Here is a 20757-nt window from a genome sequence, read left to right on the forward strand (position 1 = left end):
AACAACATTTGTCTCATATATATGATACACCTATATATGCACTGTCAAAGATACTTGTCTTTGAGTGAAGATTTAAGGTGATAAGACATATAAATAACTGCAACTTGAATCTGTACTGAGGCTCAGTATTTGACACAGAGTTCATGTTCACTGCTGTAATAGCTAATAATGATTAATATAATAACTATAATATTGGCCATATTATATTTACATTACCAAAGTGATATGACTTTAGTCTCATGAACAACATTAGCTAATTGTTATTTACTAACTAATCTTAAATGACTGTTCAGTACAGAAATGAAGCTCAAAAATCATGTTTTACAGTCCTGTGGTCTCAGCCTCAGATACTTATCAAATCACACAAAGCTCTTGTAGAAACAAACAAACAAATGAACAAAATATGTTCTTCATTTCTGTCAAACAAAGTTGTATGACACGTTTCCAGCGGGTAGTATCATGGTTGCTAGGCAACCTGGGAAGCGCAACGGAGACTAGACTGTCCCATACAGCCCATGTGTTTGCAACAAACTTGCCGTTTATTTTGCAAATCGAGCTCAACACTGCCCCTAGCGTCCTGGAGCACTTCCGTTGTGTTTTGTAATTTGCATGTGTTTTGGGGTTTGCATGTGTTTTGGATTTTGCAAGTGTTTTGGAGTTTGCAAGTGTTTTGGAGTTTGCAAGTGTTTTGGATTTTGCAAGTGTTTTGGAGTTTGCAAGTGTTTTGGAGTTTGTACGTGCTTTGTCTCTAGGGGCCACTGTACATAAGACAGTTCCAGCTGTGGTGTTTGCACTCTTGTGGGAGGCATCATGGAGAGAACTGTGGTGCAAATCGCTCTCTTTGGGCTGCTGCTGGCTTTGGCCTCTACACTGCCAAACAAGGTAAGGTTATAATACATAAAAGGGATACAGCATCACTTCAAGAGAACAGAATCTTTCTGTCTTCATCTTACCAATGCCACTGATGTTTCAGTTTAACAGATCTCTCAAAGATATCTGAGATGACTCTCATTTTGTCTCTGTGTTTCTTAACATCTTTTTGTTAACTGAACACTGAGCTCTTGAAGATTCCCTTGATTCTCTGTCGTCTGTGTTATTTAATGCTTTTCATATGCGTCACATGTGAATGCATGTGTGTGGTCTTGTATTAGAAATGTTGTGAAGAGTTTACATATTAATACTAGCAGTCACACTTCAAATTAGAAATGAAACTAACATACAGATTGGGGTTATAATTGTTTTGTTTAGTGTTAGATTAAGGCAAAATTGGATCTGTTCCATTAAGTTAATTATTCTCGTCCATTTTTTTAAAAAACATGTAATGTTAGTTGTTCTGTTTACACGGTCAGAGTCTAGGAGATCAACCCCCCTTCTCATGTGAAAAACTGTCATGCCCTGAGTGCGAGGAGTGTGAGAAAAAATGCAGACATACAGAGACTAACAAGATGAATGGAACAAAAGGAAAACAATGGGGTCCAAAAACAGTTTTCATCTTTGCCCAGCCACGGGCCAAGACAGGGGGGTCATGGCAATTCCAGGGAGTTGCCTAGGCCAGGGGGGAACTAAACGTGAGCTGTTTTAGGCTATTGCAAAAATACAAAACTAAAGCATAAAGTGAAAAAGGAAGCTGAAAATAAATAAATAAATGCATAAATATATATATATATACACATATATGTATATGCATACATACATACATACAGTGGGATGCAAAAGTTTGGGCAACCTTGTTAATAGTCATTATTTTCCTGTATAAATCATTGGTTGTTACAATAAAAAATGTCAGTTAAGTATATCATATAGGAGACACAAACAAAAAGAATGTAAAAAGTGAATGTAAACATTAAACATACCAGGGATTAAACAGATAATTCAAAAAAGAAAACCTCAAAGTCCAAAAAACTCAAAACACCTGGCAATGAACCAGTGAAATCAGCCAATGACATGCAGAGATGTTTGAAGGAGCGGGTGCTCAAACACTGGTCAGTCAATGAGAATTGTTAAGCCTGTCAGGTTTTTTTTGTTTGGTTTTTTTTTTTGCTCAGGATGACTGGGATGTCTACAGCTTCCACATCAACTCCACAGTGACCAGTCGTTATGCCACCACTGTCATCACAAGCCGTGTGGCCAATCGTATGAACGAGTCAAAGGAAATTGAATTTCATGTTCAGATTCCCAAGAATGCCTTCATCAGTAAATTTCAAATGTGTGTGAATTTAAAATAATGTGTAACCATCCAGAGACTTTTGCAAATAAAGAATTCTACAATAAAAAACAAATGACAGGATACTCAGTAGTGTGTGCATTTACACAAGGGCTTTTCTTGGTCCTCTTCAGGTTTATCGATGGCCAGGTTTATGATGGTGTTGTGAAAGCTAAGGAGCAAGCTCAGCAGCAGTACACTGAAGCTGTGTCTCGTGGTGAAAGTGCTGGACTTGTCAGGTATTAACTAAATGATAAGTATTGTACAAATACACTGAGTGTTCTTTTGGATAAAGAAAAAGAAAATATTTCTGTCATTCAAAACTAGTTTGGTCTGTTCTTGTGTTTTCTCTTCTTTCTTCATTTCTCTAAAGTGATGTTAATGCGAATGCAAATAGGAAAATATAATTAGAGTTAACCTTATTCCCTGCTCAGGTTCAAACTACAGCCATAATTACAAATAAGTGAAATGGTTATTGTTTCTGCTTTAGTTCTGTAGGAAGGACTCTGGAGGAATTTAAGACCTCTGTAAATGTGGCTGCTCACAAAAAGGTCACTTTTGAACTCACATATGAGGAACTGATGAAACGCACACATGGCAAGTACGAGCTGCAAATTCATGCTCGACCCATGCAGCCTGTCAGAGACTTCAAGGTGACTGTCTTATTGCTATCTGTTCATTAATTATTTTGGAAAACAATGCTGAAAAAACAGCACACATGAACAAAACAAAAACAGCACACAGCAGGCGGTGCTGGACCAAGGCCAGGAAGATCGTGAAGGACCTCAGCCATCCCAACAACAGACTGTTCTCTCTGTTGAGGTCAGGAAAGCGATTCCGCTCCCTGAAGACCAACACAGAGAGACTGAGGAGGAGCTTCTTCCCGCAGGCGATACGGTCTCTCAATCACACCACCACACAGTACTGACCCACACATATGGTTCTTACACACACACTGGACTTTCTGGACTTTGGTTTTGCACAACACTGGTCACTATATTCTTCATTTCCGGTTAATACTTGTACAGCTGCTGTTATTGTGTATATATTTATTTATATTTAGATTTCTTTATACATTCTTATATAGTTCTATATTGTGTATTTTGTTGTACAGTTATTTTATTTTCAACTTTAATTTATATATTTATCTTTATCTTATTCTTCCCAGTTAAATTTACCCTTCATTCTAATTTGTGTTGTACAGTTATTTCATTTTTAACCTTAATTTATATTCTATTCCTTCCTAGTTAAATTTACCCTTTTTAATTTTTCATATTTATTTCCTATCTTATTCATAGCCTTTTCCTTTTTTGTTTTCTTTAGGTCACGAGCAGTTGTCCAAGCATTTCACTACATATCGTACTGTGTATGACTGTGTACGTGACAAATAAAATTTGAATTTGAATTTGAATTTGAATTTGAGATCTTTTGATTTGTTTTATTTTACTTAATACCAGGTGGATGTGTACATTCACGAGGAAGCCGGCATCAGTTTCATCAATGTGAAAGGAGGCCTGAGCACCAAAGACCTCGCTAATGCCATTACTAAAACACATGCAGATAAACAGGTACAGAATTTTTTTAGTTCTAAAAAACTTGAGTTTTCTTACAACAGACAGTTTGAAATAATTTTGGTCACACAACATAGAACTGAACATATGATTGCTGAAAATTCTCATACACATGTGGAGGTGCTCATTGATGATTAGCTTGATTATGTTCACTTTGGACAAAACTACCTTGCTTTGTGTGTGGAGCCAAACATGGTCAATATACATAAGACTACGTTCCTTAAACCTGAAAAAGTTGTCTTAGGAACCATTTGTATCCAGAAATTGGAAAGGTCAGTTCTTACAAACTGCTTCAGGCAGCTTGTAATTGCCCAAGATGTGTTGGTACCCCACAGTCCAGTGTTTACCACCTATTATACACAGAGTTGATTGGCGGAGTGGTATTAACTCACATTCAATTGGCCAGTGTGTTTTCATCTGGACCATGGTCCGCCTGTTAGTGACCTCTGGTTTAAGGTTTTGGTCCTTGAACACATCTCATTTCATTTTCTTCTAAAGGTTGGGCTTCTCCAACACTCTTTGTATGTAAAGTAATGTGTTAATTTGTGATAAATTACTAATTCTGACAATGTTTCATTTAAAAATTTGACCAAACAAAATATCAGCCCAAAACGGAAAACAGAAAATAAAATCACTGACATCTCTCTCTTCCAAGTTTCTAAACACTGTGATTCACTCTGTTTCCAGGCGTGGGTGTATTTCTATCCAACAGTCGACCAACAGAAAATGTGTGACAGCTGTGGAGATCAGGGTATGAATGGAGATTTGGTTATTGTTTATGACGTTAACAGGGATAATGGACTGGGACACATCAAGGTAAACCCTGGTCTTTTAGCAACAAAAACTGTATGACTTTGACCCAAAAGCCTCTTGAATAATCCTATAAACCAATCAAGTTGTTTTTTGTTTTTTTTTAAACAACTCCACCTTAGAAATCTGACGGATACTTTGTTCATCATTTTGCTCCATCTGATCTTCCTCGGATACCAAAAAATGTCGTCTTTGTTATTGATCAAAGTGGCTCAATGGGGGGCAGAAAAATTGAGCAGGTAAAGTATTTGAAGGGTCAGTTTCTGATATTATTTTATTTATACTTTTTTTCTTTTTTTTAAATTTTAACTAACAAATATGTGTGTAAATAATGTTTTCTTAACCAGACTAGGACCGCATTAATCCACATTCTGAATGATCTGGCAGAAGATGATCACTTTGGTCTGATCACTTTTGATGGCATAATTTCTTACTGGAAGCGAGAACTCGTTCAGGCCAACAGCAAAAACCTGGAAAGTGCCAAAAACTTTGCACGCAATATTCAACACAGAGGATGTGAGATTTTGTACTGAATACATATTTTGAAATATAAACATTTGGCCAATGAATGGTGTACTGAGACTTTGTTGTTGTTGCATTTCAGCCACAGACATAAATAAAGCAGTGGTGCAAGGAGCACGTATGCTGAATGCACATAACAGAGAAGGTTCAGCATCTATCCTTATACTTCTCACAGATGGAGACCCAACCTCAGGTTATAATAAAGCACATCTGTAAACAAATGTACACAAATATTTCATGAAATTGAGGTGTTTGTGACCTTATTGTGAATAACTGTCCTGATTTATTATGAATTATGAGACTACATTGTTTCTGAGCTGAACTGGGTATGTCTTGTGTCTTTTCAGGGGTGACAAATCTGGAGAAAATCCAGTCAAATGTAAGACAGGCTATTGCAGGCAAATTCCCACTGTACTGTCTTGGTTTTGGTTTTGATGTTAATTTTAATTTCCTTGAGAAAATGTCGCTGCAAAATAACGGTGTGGCACGGCGGATATATGAAGACTCTGATGCTGATTTACAGCTGAAGGTATTTAAATTATAGATACTCTTCTTTTATGTGAGTTGAAACCTCCGAGAATAGAAAGAAGAAAAAAAAAGCATGATTTGTATCACTTCCACACTGTATGTCAACAGGGTTTCTATGAAGAGGTGGCCACACCTCTACTGACAGATGTGACAATGATCTATGTTGGTGGGACCAATCTAACCCAGACTAACTTCAGTCAGTATTATAATGGTTCTGAGATTGTGGTGGCCGGACAGATCACAGATAATAACATTGAAACCTTCACCCCTCAAGTTATGGCCATTTCGGTAAGGATAAATCCACAGGAGTCATCAGGAGTACTCTTCTTAATCCATTTTCTATGTCAACTGACATTACATTGCATTTAAATTGTTACAGAGTAATAGAAGAATAACATTCTCTAATCCAAATGAAAGTGTGGAATCGACTGGATCAGTGTCTGATGACCATATCCAGAGGGTTTGGGCATACCTCACAGTTAAACAGCTTCTAGACAAAGAGTGAGTATAATACTGTATATGTTACCTTTCCTCATGTGATCATTTCAAAACTTTAACTTTCGAAAATATGGCAGCATAAATTTAATTTATTAATTGTTGAAGGCACAGCAAATTGAACACATTTTAAAAAAAGTGAAGAATTTCACTGAGCTTGAAATAACATCTTTAAATGTTAAAAAAATATACATATATACACTCAACAAAAATATAAACGCAACACCTTTGTTACTGCTCCCATTCCCCATGGGATGGACGTAGAGACCTAAAATTCATTCCAGATACACAATATAACCATCCCTCCCAAACAGTGGTCACAAATCAGTCCAAATGTGTGGTAGTGGGCACATCTGCTATATTGAGATAATCCATCCCACCTCACAGGTGTGCCACATCAGGATGCTGATCTGACATCATGAGTAGTGCACAGGTGTACCTCAGACTGCCCACAACAAAAGGCCACCCTGGAATGTGCAGTTTTGTCTCACAGCAAAATGCCACAGATGCCACAAGCAATGAGGGAGCGTGCAATTGGCATGCTGACAGCAGGAATGTCAACCAGATCTGTCGCCCGTGCATTGAATGTTCATTTCTCAACCATAAGCCGTCTCCACAGGCGTTTCCGAGAATATGGCAGCACATCCAACCGGCCTCACAACCGCAGACCTCGTGTAACCACACCAGCCCAGGACCTCCACATCCAGCAGGTTCACCTCCAGGATCGTCTGAGACCAGCCACCCAGACAGCTGCTGGAACAATTGGTTTGCACAACCAAACAATTTCTGCACAAACTGTCAGAAACCGTCTCAGGGACGCTCAACTGCATGCCCGTCGTCCTCATCGGGGTCTTGACCTGACTCCAGCTCGTCGCCATAACAGACTTGTGTGGGCAAATGCTCACATTCGATGGCGTCTGGCACGTTGGAGAGGTGTGCGCTTCATGGATGAATCATGGTTCACATTGTTCAGGGCAGATGGCAGCTGAGAATGTCCCAGTTCTTGCATGGCCAACATACTCACCGGACATGTCACCCATTGAGCATGTTCGGGATGTGCTTGACCGGCGTATACGACAGCGTGTACCAGTTCCCATGAATATCCAACAACCTCGCACAGCCATTGAAGTGGAGTGGACCAACATTCCACAGGCCACAATTGACAATCTGATAGACTCCATGCGACGATGTGTTGCACTGCATGAGGCAAATGGTGGTCACACCAGATACTGACCGGTTCTGGGTCCCCAGACCCCCAATAGTGCAAAAAACTGCACATTCCAGGGTGGCCTTTTGTTGTGGGCAGTCTGAGGTACACCTGTGCACTACTCATGATGTCAGATCAGCATCCTGATGTGGCACACCTGTGAGGTGGGATGGATTATCTCAATATAGCAGATGTGCCCACTACCACACATTTGGACTGATTTGTGACCACTGTTTGGGAGGGATGGTTATATTGTGTATCTGGAATGAATTTTAGGTCTCTACGTCCATCCCATGGGGAATGGGAGCAGTAACAAAGGTGTTGCGTTTATATTTTTGTTGAGTGTACATATATACATATCACCTGCGGGCAGTCTATCCTTCAAGCTCGGGTCCTCTACCAGAGGGAGCTTGAGGGTCCTGCGAAGTATCTTATCTGCTCCTAGGACTACACTCTTCTGGACAGAGACCTCCGATGTTGTTCCTGGGATCTGATGGAGCCACTCGCCTTGCTTGGGAGTCACCGCACCTAGTGCTCCGATTACCACTGGGAATACTGTTACCTTCACCCTCCACATCTTCTTGAGCTCCTCTCTGAGACCTTGGTATTTTTCAAGCGTCTCATGTTTATTCGTCCTGATGTTGCTGTCAATCGGAACTGCTACATCTATCACTACCGCCATCTTCTTCTGTTTGAAGAACCACTACTATGTCTACCACCACTATGTCCGTTTGGTTAGCCACCACCATTTTGTCCGTCTGTATCTGGAAGTCCCACAGGATCTTAGCTCGGTCATTCTCCAACACTTGGGGGCGTCTCCCATTTTGACCTCGGGACCTCTAGGCCATATTCTGCACAGATATTTCTGTATACTATGCCGGCCACTTGGTTATGGCGTTACATGTATGCCCTGCCTGCTAGTATCTTGCACCCTGCTGTTATGTGCTAGATTGTCTCAGGGGCATCTTTACACAGCCTGTACCTGGGGTCTTTCCTGGTGTGATAGACCCCAGCCTCTATGGATCCTGTGGTCAGAGCTTGTTCCTGTGCTGCCATGATTAGTGCCTCTGTGCTGTCTTTCAGTCCAGCTTTGTCCAGCCACTGATAGGATTTCTGGTTGTCAGCCACCTCCTCTATCTGCCAGTGGTACATACTGTGCAGGATCCTATCCTTCCATGATGGTTCGTGCTCTTCTTCCTCTTTCTTGGGTTTCTGCTGCCTGATGTATTCACTGAGCATGCGGTCAGTTGGGGCCATCTTCCTGATGTAGCAATGGCGCTGTCACTTGGTGTTCACTCTCTCTGCGGTAGAGTATCACTTCCTGTTGCTGTTCCAACACACCGTGGTGTGTTTGAGTAGCTTATCTGGATAGCAATTTAATTAAAACTTTTAGATTACCTAATTTATAACCTCCCTAATTTATTGCCAAAGTATTCACTCACTGTGTCTTTGCTGTTTCGCTAGCTTAGCTTAGCTTATAGCTGACTCGCTAGCAGCATGGCCTCTTCACCTGTCCCTCCTGCACTTTCCTGCTCATTGTGTCAGATGTTTAGTTACTCCTCACCCTCCTTTATCAGTAATGATACCTGTAATAAATGTAGCCTATTTGCAGCTCTGGAGGCTAGGATTACTGAATTGGAGACTTGGCTTCGCACTCTTGATACACCCATAGGTAGCCAGGCCCCTGTAGCCGGTGCAGCTGAAGGTAGCGCAGGCCCCGCTAGCTGTCCCCCGGCAGGCCCCGAGCAACAGGGGAATGGGACGGCTAGGTGACGGTGAGGAGGAAACAAAAGCCCCAGGTACATCACCAACCTGTTCATGTGTCTAACCGTTTTTCCGCACTCCGCGACACACCTGCCGGGGATCAAACTGTGGTAATTGGCGATTCTGTTCTGAGACATGTGAAGCTGACACTAGCAATCATAGTCAGTTGTCTTCCAGGGGCCAAAGCAGGCGACACTGAGGGAAATTTAAAACTGCTGGCTAAGGGTAAATGTAAATTCAGTAAAATTATAATTCATGTCGGCAGTTATGACACCCGGTTACATCAATCGAAGGTCACTAAAATCATTGAATCCGTGTATAACTTTGCCAAAACAATGTCTCTGTAGTTTTCTCTGGTCCCCTTCCCAATCAGACCTAGGAGTGACATATTTAGCCACATGTTCTCCTTAAATTGCTGTCTGTCGGAGTGGTGTCGAAAAAATGATGTAGGCTTCATAGATAGTGGCATCCATCCCACTTTGGATGGAGCAGCTCTCATTTCTAGAAATTTGACCAAATTTATTAAACCCCCCAAAATGTGACTACCCAGAGGCAGAGTTGCAGTCTTACACTTCTCTCTGCAGCTTCTCTCCTCCTGTTATTCCCCCAAAACCCCCATCTCCGTATAGACTGTGTCAGCTCCCAAACAGACAAAAACAAACTAAAAACCAGCAAAAAATAACTTAAACATAAAAAAATCACAAATAAAGAACAATACAGGATCCACATCTGAACCAAAGACTAAAACAGTGAAATGTGTATTATTAAACATTAGGTCTCTCTCTTCCAAGTCTCTGTTAGTACATGAGTTAATAAGTGATCAGCAAATCGATTTACTCTGCCTTACAGAAACTGTCATAGTCCTGGGTCGGTAACCCAGCGCTTTAAGTTTATTATTATCATTTTCCAATTTATTATCATGATTATTATTGTTTGAGTTCTACGTGTTATATTCGGTCTGCGTCTGTATCTGTCTGTCTATGGTGTCACCCCGTCTGTTTGAGAATCTGTCTGTTTAGTTCAATGTCTTGTCTGGTTCCATGTGTCTGAGATTCCTGTTTCATTGTGAAGGTCTGTGTTGTATGTGAGTGTGCTCATTTTACGTTTCCCCTGTCTCGTCAGCTGTGATTTCTCACCGGTGTGTTTCCCTCCTGTCTCTCATCCCTTGATTACTGCCATCTGTGTATTTAAGCCCTGTGTTTCTCTGTGTCAGTGTCGCGTCATACCCTCAACTTGCTGTGTGTTTGTAATGTCCTGTCCTCCAGCACCTCGGTTTAGAGTTTTGTTTTTGTAAGTTTTATTTCGTGAATCATTCCTCCAGCAATAAAGCTGCGTTTTCAGTTTATTCCCATCTCCAAGAGTCCTGCAATTTTGGGTCCACCACTTCTGCTTGCCTGCCACACAGCCAACCATGACAGAACGACGCGACCAGTACATGGACCCAGCGGACTCATCCCGGGAACGCGATCTCGCCCGCGTCATGGCCCTAATGAAGCGGATTTCCCACACAAAGGATACTAAGGTGATGGCGATCGGATTAAACGCTATCGGAACAATCCTTGAGGGGAATCCACATCTCTGCCAACTCAAGGGATTCATGAGCTTAATTGACGAGATGCACGAAGCCCAGGAGGTTCTTCAGGCTCGGGAGCTAGCGGCCTTTGCTCGTTCGCAGTACTCCACTTCGAGGCCTCCGCAGCAACAGCAGCAGCGGACGGTTCTTTGAACTGCCACCTCAAGAGACTGTTCAGTGTGCGCCCGAATGTTTCGTTTCTTGGGCTACTGACACTCATTTGAAGACTTCAAGTGGTAATGTTGTAGATATTGACACAATCTCCAGGGCCTCCCCAGAGTCTGCGTGTCCTCCCTCAGCAGAGTCTGGACCGCTAGAGGCTGAAGAGCCAGCATTTCCCGAGTCTTTTAAAAACTCCACTGAGGTAGTGCAGTCAGCTGCCCAGCAGTCATCACACTTCGCAGTCCAGCAGCCCTCAATTCGCTTAGCTGTCCAGCCAGAAGCTCACTTAGCTGCCCAGCGGTCCCCAGTTCAGTCCTCTGCAGCTCAGTCTCCTCCTGTTCTCCAGTCACTCGCAGCTCAGTCGACCTCAGTGCACTCTCTTGTATTTCCAGCGCCTCAGCCTTTAGCACGGCCTGCACCTCAGTCGCCAGTTCCACCTACTCGTTTTCAGGAGGAGGATGCCCCCACATAGACTTTCGTTGCTCCTCAAGACCTGGCTAAATTTGAGACTTTTACTCTCTCCGGGGCCTCCCCAGAGGTTAGATATCAGCATTCAGTTAACTCTGGATCCCTGGACATAAAGAAGCCAGCGCAACCTGTTTCGTCCCTGCCAGAGGCCCGCGTGCCTGCTGGTTCTGTTCTGCTCCTGCCAGAGGCCTGCGGGCCTACTGGTTCTATTTTGCTCCTGCCAGAGGCGGAGCAAAATACTAACTATCTGTTTAGTTCAATGTCTTGTCTGGTTCCATGTGTCTGAGTTTCCTGTTTTATTGTGAAGGTCTGTGTCGTATGTGAGTGTGCTCAGTTTACGTTTCCCCTGTCTCGTCAGCTGTGATTTCTCCCAGGTGTGTTCCCCTCCTGTCTCTCATCCCTTGATTACTGCCCTCTGTGTATTTAAGCCCTGTGTTTCTCTGTGTCAGTGTCGCGTCGTACCCTCAACTTGCTGTGTGTTTGTAATGTCCTGTCCTCCAGCACCTCGGTTTAGAGTTTTGTTTTTGTAAGTTTTATTTCGTGAATCATTCCTCCAGCAATAAAGCTACGTTTTCAGTTTATTCCCATCTCCAAGAGTCCTGCAATTTTGGGTCCACCACTTCTGCTTGCCTGCCACACAGCCAACCATGACAGAAACCTCGTTACAGCAGGATGATTGTGTTAGATTAAATGAATCAACACCCCCGAATCATTCTAACTATCAGAAACCTCGAAGACCAGGCCGAGGGGGCGGTGTGGCAGCAATTTTTCACACCAGCCTATCAATCAACCAAAGACCCAGACTGACTTTTAATTAATTTGAAAGCTTGATGCATAGCCTTATCTACCCTAGCTGTAAAACTCAAAAACCAGTCTTATTTGTGATCATCTATCGTCCACCTGGGCTTTACACAGAGTTTCTGTCTTATTTCTCAGACTTTTTATCTGATTTAGTGCTCAGCTCAGATAAAATAATTATTGTGGGTGATTTTAACATCCATGTAGATGCTAAAAATGACTGCCTCAACACAGCATTTAATCTGTTATCAGACTCAGTTGGCTTCTCTCAAAATGTAGAAGAACCCACCCACCACTTTAACCACACTCTAGATCTTGTGTTAACATATGGGATAGAAACTGAACATTTTACAGTGTTTCCTGAAAACCCTCTCTTGTCTGATCATTTCCTGATTACGTTTAAATTTACAATAATTGTTTACACAGCAGTGCGGAGTAGACTTCATCACAGTAGATGCCTTTCTGAAAGTGCTATAACTAAGTTTAATAATATAATCCATCCGGTGTTATCATCTCCAATGCCCTGTACCAACACAGAGCAGAGCAGCTATCTGAACACTACTCCAACAGATGTAGATTATCTTGTTAATAATTTTGCCTCCTCACTATGTATGACACTGGGTACTGTAGCTCCTGTGAAAAATAGAGCCTCAAATGAGAAGTATTTGACGCCGTGGTATAATTCTCAAACACGTAGCCTAAAGTAGATAACTCGTAAGCTGGAGACAAAATGGCGTTTCACAAATTTAGAAGATCATTATTTGGATAAATTGTTTGTTGCTGGAGAAATTGTTTGTTGCTTTATAAGAAAGCCCTCCGCAAAGCCAGAACATCTTACTATTCATCACTGATTGAAGAAAATAAGAACAACCCTAGGTTTCTCTTCAGCACTGTAGCCAGGCTGACAAAAAGTCAGAGCACTGTTGAGCCAATCATTCCTTTAGCGATAACTAGTAATGACTTCATGAACTTCATTACAAATAAAATTTTAACCATTAGAAAAAAAAATTAACCATAATCATCTCACAGATGTAACATTATCTATAGCTACTTTGAATACCACTGATATTCATTTAGACTCTTTTTCTCCAATTGATCTTTCTGAGTTACCAGTAATTACTTCCTCCAAACCTTCAACGTGTCTTTTAGACCCCATTCCTACAAGACTCCTCAAAGAAGTCCTGCCATTAACTAATGCTTCAATCTTAAATATGATCAACCTATCTCTAATAATCGGCTATGTACCACAGGCCTTCAAGCTGGCAGTAGTTAAACCATTACTTAAAAAGCCATCTCTGGACCCAGCTGTCTTAGCTAATTATAGGCCAATCTCTAACATTCCCTTCATATCAAACATTCTTGAAAGAGTAGTTGTCAGCTTACAGATCATTTGAAGAAGAATGGCTTATTTGAAGAGTTTCAGTCAGGTTTCAGAGCTCATCACAGCACAGAAATAGCTTTAGTGAAGATTACAAATGATCTTCTTATGGCCTCTGACAGTAGACTCATCTCTGTGCTTGTCCTGCTAGACCTCAGTGCAGCGTTGGATACTGTCAACCATAACATCCTATTAGAGCGATTACAGGTACTGCGCTGCAGTGGTTTGTGTCATATCTATCTAATAGACTCCAATTTGTTAATGTAAATGGAGAGTCTTCTTCACACGTTGAGGTTAATTATGGTGTTCCACAGGGTTCAGTGCTAGGACCAAATCTGTTCACATTATACAGGCAGTATCATTAGAAGGCACAGCATACATTTTCACTGCTATGCAGATGACACCCAACTCTATCTATCCATGAAGCCAGATAACACACACCAATTAGTTAAGCCTTTAGAGCCGGTCGGAGCGGGCACGCTCTGTTTTACGTAACTATTTTTAAATCCCGGTAGCTCTGCAATCACGTAAGCTAGCGCAATAATTTGTTTTGCATATGAAACCGGAGGAGTTGTACTTACATCTTATGCCATCAGCTTGTCCTAGGTCACGGTTTCCTTCCACATATAGCTTTGTAAAAACTGCATAAAAAGCGCTTGCAGGAACAAAAACATAATATTCCAGAAACACGCTTTGCCGATCCGATCAGCTGTTCATAACACTTCCTACTTTGGAATAGACGTCAGCGCGAACTTTTGCATTTCCGCCATTACCTGCCCGAAACCGGAAGTGACGTCATTTTCGCGGAAATGTAGTCTTTTTTTCCATCAGGGCCTCAGGGCCTATACTGGTCTTTTTAAAAGTTATCTTTGACTTTATGACTTTCTGTGTCGTTTCTGGGATGCTTAGGACTCATATTGCACTGCTGGAAATAGTTTATTTTGATGCATATGCTGCTTTTTTGCAAATTTGCAGTATAATATTTATTTTCGTTTTTCCTGCAGTGTATAAAAATTGGTGTATTTCAAAAATAAAACTATGAAGACACTCAAAATAAATTTCCTGTGGTGGGAAACTATTTTGTGCAACTTTTTTGTATTTACAGTTTTGAGGGATAAGCCTCTTAAATTTCTCTAACTACAAATATATGTTAAAAAAGCAAAAAAGATTTTCAATTTTTTTCTAGTTTATTACACTTTTTTGCAATTTATGTAATTACTATGCACTTAATGAATATATATTATTAAAATCTGGGCTATAATGGTTGTATTGATGTATAGCAACTTGAAATGCTCCCAAAAATGGCTGCACAGCATGTAAAAATATAATATAAGCTCTGGCGGACTTGGTTCTATGGTAGGTCTTAAAGGGTTAAACTGCAGGAATGTCTTAGAGACATAACAACCTGGATGACCTCTAACTGTCATGGCTACTGAACGGACTCACGCGCAGACAGTTCTTTCTCAGAGAACAAAAGGAGATTTATTTACAACAGGGATCACCTCAGTGCTATATATATGTACAGTGAGTTGGGAGGGGGGGTCCAGGGCTCCAGGGAGAGAAGGAGGGGGGAAATCCACACACACGCTTCCTCTTCCACACAGTCACCGCCACAGCTCCTCCGCACACACGCACTCCTCTTCAGCCGCACTCGCTCCAAAACTCCACACACGCTGCCACACCCGGGCAGGTCCCGTGATTTGGTCCAGAAGAGGGATATCTACACACAGAAGTTAACGTTAGTGCCACAGCAAAATACACACAGGGGATTCTTTTGAAAATGCCGAGAGCGCGAACTCAGGAGGTTCAACATTCCAGTGGTGAGCTGCTCTGTGCCACTGCCTTAAATAGCAGCTGGGGAAATCAGCCAGATCAGCAGCAGGTGGACACAATCACACAGGTGCGTGGGCCAAGAGCGAGAGCCCGTAACGAGCTCCACCCAGGCAGAGAGGAGGAGGAGAGACAAAGAAAACAGAAACGAACAACAACAACAAAACCTGTAGCCAGCGTGGGCCAACCAGTGAGACACGGGGACCGTGACACTAACTTTCTGCTTCTTAATTCAGATAAAACTGAGGTTATTGTATTCTGCCCCGAAAATCTTAGAAATATGGTATCTAACCAGATTCCCACCCTGGATGGCATTACTTTGGCCTCCAGTAACACTGTGAGGAAAGTCACTTGATGTTACTTGATGGTGACTTGTGCTATGGGCTTGAAGTTGGCCTCTAGTGTTGTACACCACATCCCCATTGAGTTCCTGATGATTTATAGCTCTTAGGGTCCTGTTGATCTTGTATAGTTCTAGTCATTCCAGGATCCAGCTGTGGGGCATCGAGTCACAGGCCTTCTTGTAATCTTGTAATCATGTCGGGGCCTGGTGCTGTCCAACTCTTCATACTGGAGACCCTTTCTTGGATATCTGCCACTGTGATTGTTACTGGTCCCAGTTCAGGGAGGTTGCTGTGGTTGCTCTTAGATCCACTAGCCAACTAGACAGTGAGCATTGCTGTTATAGGTTGCATCCTTCTCCCATATTGCAGTATTTCAGTATTGCACAGTCTCCAGTGTTACGGCCCTAGCAGGGCCTCCTCCTGAAGGTGCCTGTGTGGGCGTGTCCTTCAATCGCTTCTGCCTGAGGTGCCACCTTTTCTCCTTTACACAGCTGACTCACATCAGTAATTAAAGGGATTTAAGCCCAGGTACAGGTGAGCTCTGGGCCAGAGTGCCATGTGAATGATTACAGCTAGTGAGCTGTGTTTTTGCAGCTAGTGAGCTGTGTTTTTCCAGTTTGCAGCTAGTGAGCTGTGTTTTTCCAGTTTGCAGCTAGTGAGCTGTGTTTTTCCAGTTTAGTTTGCAGCTAGTGAGCTGTGTTTTTCCAGTTTGCAGCTAGTGAGCTGTGTTTTTCCAGTTTGCAGCTAGTGAGCTGCTCTCTCTTTTTGACTTATGTTTTTACTTTATTGACCAATGCTTGAGTTTTGTTTGTTTCCTTAAATGGTGATAGTGGCTTGTCAGTCTCTTTTTAGTTGAGCTATTTTAATAAAACTCTTTAATTTAACCCTTTTGCCTCCTTGACTCCTTTTTCTGATCCGGACACACCGCCTAGACCACTCAGGGGAACATAACAAGTGGGGGCTCTTCCGGGATATTTGAAAAGGGAGCTTCAAGTTGGATTTGGTTTTTGATTATCTTGCTTTGTCACCTTTTTGAGTACCACAACTTATTTTTGTGCCAGTTTGACACAATTAGCAACCACACAGGCTTGTGACAGAAGAAACACAGTTTAGGCCTAGATCTTAAAACCGTAACTGCATTTGCCTTGTTAGCTGGCCCACTCTTACTTAACACCGTAACACCAGCCTTGGTGTTGCTGTTCTCATATTGTTGCACTGCCACTGAGAGTACCCTTTGGCTGGTTCTGTCGAGAACAGCTGGTTTATTCTCCTGCCTTCTATGTCTCTGGTGTATGTCTTCAAGCAGATGGCCAAGGCTGTGAGTCTTTGCTTGGCAGTCTCCAAGGCCTCAGGTATGGACAGCTTGCTGTACTTCTTAGGCACCTTCTTCATTGCACCTTATGGCAGATCCGATAGTTGGCTAACCTCCGTCCATGCTACCTTGATCTTGACTTCTAATCTCCTTCACTATGGAGGGTACCTCTCCTTGTGGCTGTTCAACTTATAGCCAAGCATCTCACTGATCACTGCTGCCGTAGTGTAAGTCAGGTGGTTAGTCTTAGTAATGGTTGCGGTAGGTATTGTCCATAGCACTGCACTTGCACAATCTAGTAGATGTTCTAAGGGTACTTCACGTAGTGTTGGTAACCGACTATGGAGGATTCAGGTTTCCAGCTTTGCCATGATCCTATCTTTCTGGTCAGTTGCCCTCACACTGAACGATACCGTCTTGTTCCAGTAGAACACTTTTCACCAGGGTGCCCTAATTCCTGAACACCTGACATTGACCTTGTTAATCCAGGCAATGTCCAAACCAGTATGGCTTTATATTTATCTCTCTCATTCATATCTGTGGTAGACTTGGTTAGCATGGTGGTCTAGCCTAAGATCGATACTGGATACAAACAAACCCTCAGCCAACTGAGTGTTAATTTTGTAAAAAAACAACAACAACAACAACCACATGTTAACGATCTATAATGAAAGCCAAAGCAGCACCAATGAGTTCAAAACAATCCCTGAACCCATTGGTGCCACAACTGTTCTGATATCAGTTCTCCAGTTTATCTTGCAGCAGATAGGTAAAATAGATCAAATAATATACTATGTTTTTAATGAGCATTATCTTTCAGGATTCTGAAAGATGTGTCCCATACAGCAGTGACAGCAGTAAAGACTAGCTGGGGATATTTTCAAATTCAATTGATCAATTAAAAAACAAATGATTTAATCATATTCCACTTGTAAGTCAACCATCATATTTATTTAATATATTGTGACACAGACTTCAGTTATCTGGACCGGAGAAAGAGAAAGTAAAGAAGGAGGCTTTGGAGCTGTCACTGAAGTACAGTTTTGTGACTCCTCTCACATCTATGGTGGTCACAAAGCCTCCAGGAGAGAACACAGATGTGCTTCATAAACCAAAGGAAGGTGAAACACCACAGAGATGGCAGCCCCGTGTAGGGAAGTCAAGACAATATTTGGCTCCTAGTAGTCGCCGTTCATCTGGTGAGTATCACAAACACAAAAAGACTGAAATAAATGAAATGTTTCATAATCTCTACTTTTAGCCCCCAGACTAATGTCATTGTCAAGTTAAGGGGGGAAAAAAAACATATGCATCAAACTGCCATGCCCTGACTATCATCTTGTCTTTATTTTTATTTAGCACATACCTTAAACATTTAAAGCTGTAAGCTAATGATAGTTATATAAGAGCAGATGCATGCTGGTGCAATAAGCTGTACGTTTTATGTCCAATGGATGTATGATCTGATTAGTCGACTAATCGAAAAAATAATTGGTGACTAGTCGATTATCAAAATAATCGTTTGTGGCAGCCCTAGTCCTCTCCAGGTTCCTCCCACAGTCCAAGGCAGTTGGCAGGGTTGGATTAACTGATTATTTTAAACTTAAACTGTCCATAGGTGTGAATGTCAGTGTGAATGGTTGTGTGCCTCTCTGTTTCCCTTTCATAAAACAGCCACCCTTCCACTGGGGCCATTTCTGATCAGGCTTAGAACCTTAAAACCTCTAAGGATACTTCTAAATTGAAGACCTTTCAGAATGTTTTTATTTATTTTTTTCAGTTTATTAATGGGATAATGTACCTGTAATACTATCGGAGACTATGGTAAATTTTTACAACTACCTGCAAAAGGCTAATGGGGTAGGTTCTCAGCCATCCAGGTCATGGTAGTCTAAGGAGCTTGGAATCTAAGTTAATGGACTTCTTTAAGTTTCTTGAAGATGTTTCACCTTTCATCTGAGAAACGTATTGAGTTCTAGAACCAAATGAGAATTTTCACCAAGCATGACATCCCAGTCCACTTCAGACCCAGCCACACCTCTACATCACAGAATCCAAACAGCCATACTATAAACACATGACATAGAAGAGCCATCTTGACGGGACAAGACTTGGCTGTACAACTGGATCTAAAGGTCAAAGGTCACTCTGTCAAGGATGGCAATGTTCACATTTTGGAAACAGAAGACAGATAATCTGAAAGAGGAGTAAAAGAAGCTATTTATGTCTACTGTGAATGACCATCTTTGAACAGAGGGGGTTGCTTACAACACCAACTGTCTGCCACCTACAAACCAGCTTTGAGATCCCTTCCCAGCTCACGCCCCACTTACATCTAGCATCAGGTGAAGCAAGGTCCCACAGTGGTTTAACCCAAAAACCTCTTGTGATAATGACCCATGCCTTTTTCACACTTTGGCTCATGTGATGAGTCACATGATTAATAGTCCTCTTAAGGGACCTCCACTAGGGTATAAATGCAACCAGGAGATGACGGACTAGAGCAGCGCAGATACTGAAGGACCCGTCCCATCCTGGCAACAAACTGTTCCAACTTCTGCAATCCGGTAGAAGTCCGATTGTCTATTCTTATTTAAGTCACGTAATGTACAGAATTCACCTGAAAAAGGATTCTCTGGTCGAGGTACAGTGCTTAACAAATGTAATAGACCATCACCTGATGCAAGGTTCATGTAATTGCTACCATAAAATTAACAGTATTGGTAACTACCAAAACAAATCTGTTTATTGGAATAATTAATACACCAGTATGTGCAAGCTGTTTAATTAAAATCATATTGTCAATGCTAAAATATAATCATTAATATTATCCCTGAATTTTCAAATGTACTCTTACAAAAACATACAAAAGTATATAATAAAAACAGATATTTCCTTCTTATATGTTACTGTTTCTTTTTAGTCATGCAACAGCACACCCCCAGAGGAGAGAGAGGAGAGAGTGGACATCCTGGAGCAGGTGAAGTGCTTAACAAATTTATTAGATCACCCAATGCAAGGTTTATGTAACTGCTGCTTTAGATTAACAGTATTGGTAACTACCAATTTTTTTATTTTTTTTGGGGGGGGGGGGGGGGTGGAATAATTAATCCAACAGTATATACAAGCTATTTAATCAAAATCATATTGTTAATGCTAAAATATATTCATTAATATTATCCCTGAATTTTCAAATGTACTCTTTTACAAAAAATAGTATTTCATAAAAACAGATATTTCCTTCTTATATGTTACTGTTTATTTTTAGTCATGCAACAGCACACCCCCAGAGGAGGGAGAGGAGAGAGTGGACATCCTGGAGCAGGTGAAGTGCTTAACAAATTTATTAGATCACCCAATGCAAGGTTTATGTAACTGCTGCTTTAGATTAACAGTATTGGTAACTACCAATTTTGTATTTTTTTGGGGGGGGTGGAATAATTAATCCAACAGTATATACAAGCTATTTAATCAAAATCATATTGTTAATGCCATCCATCCATCCATCCATTTTCATCCGCTTTGTCCGGGGCCGGGTCGCGGGGGCAGCAGCCTAAGCATATTGTTAATGCTAAAATATAATCATTAATATTATCCCTGAATTTTCAAATGTACTCTTACAAAAACATACAAAAGTATATAATAAAAACAGATATTTCCTTCTTATATGTTACTGTTTATTTTTAGATTAACAGTATTGGTAATTACCCAAAAAAACCTGTGTGCACAGTTTTAATGCGTAATTTTACTGGGTTTCCTAACATCTGTTCTTCTAGTGAAGCATTCAAAGCT

At 41.4% G+C, this 20757-nt stretch overlaps 1 protein-coding gene and 1 pseudogene across 1 annotated transcript in view; both read left to right on the plus strand.

Moving 5' to 3' along the window:
* Positions 1-791: 791 nt before the first annotated feature.
* Positions 792-20757, plus strand: part of LOC146709718 (inter-alpha-trypsin inhibitor heavy chain H3-like) — a 65981-nt gene continuing 46015 nt past the window's right edge. Inside the window, exons 1-15 of the mRNA XM_085456801.1 lie at positions 792-882; positions 2046-2206; positions 2338-2442; positions 2694-2856; positions 3661-3771; positions 4462-4590; positions 4707-4823; positions 4932-5100; positions 5189-5299; positions 5454-5635; positions 5743-5922; positions 6014-6135; positions 17938-18164; positions 19889-19945; positions 20234-20290. Coding sequence (XP_085312927.1) covers positions 811-882; positions 2046-2206; positions 2338-2442; positions 2694-2856; positions 3661-3771; positions 4462-4590; positions 4707-4823; positions 4932-5100; positions 5189-5299; positions 5454-5635; positions 5743-5922; positions 6014-6135; positions 17938-18164; positions 19889-19945; positions 20234-20290 — 1963 coding nt within the window. The 5' untranslated portion in view covers positions 792-810. The remainder of the gene's footprint in view (positions 883-2045; positions 2207-2337; positions 2443-2693; positions 2857-3660; positions 3772-4461; positions 4591-4706; positions 4824-4931; positions 5101-5188; positions 5300-5453; positions 5636-5742; positions 5923-6013; positions 6136-17937; positions 18165-19888; positions 19946-20233; positions 20291-20757) is intronic.
* On the plus strand, positions 9759-12820 carry LOC146709719 (uncharacterized; annotated as a pseudogene).

The sequence above is a fragment of the Copadichromis virginalis genome, linkage group LG5, assembly GCF_057382275.1.
Source record: "Copadichromis virginalis isolate Kocher_CV1m ecotype Utaka linkage group LG5, C_Virginalis_male_GT1.1, whole genome shotgun sequence".
NCBI lineage: Eukaryota > Metazoa > Chordata > Actinopteri > Cichliformes > Cichlidae > Copadichromis > Copadichromis virginalis.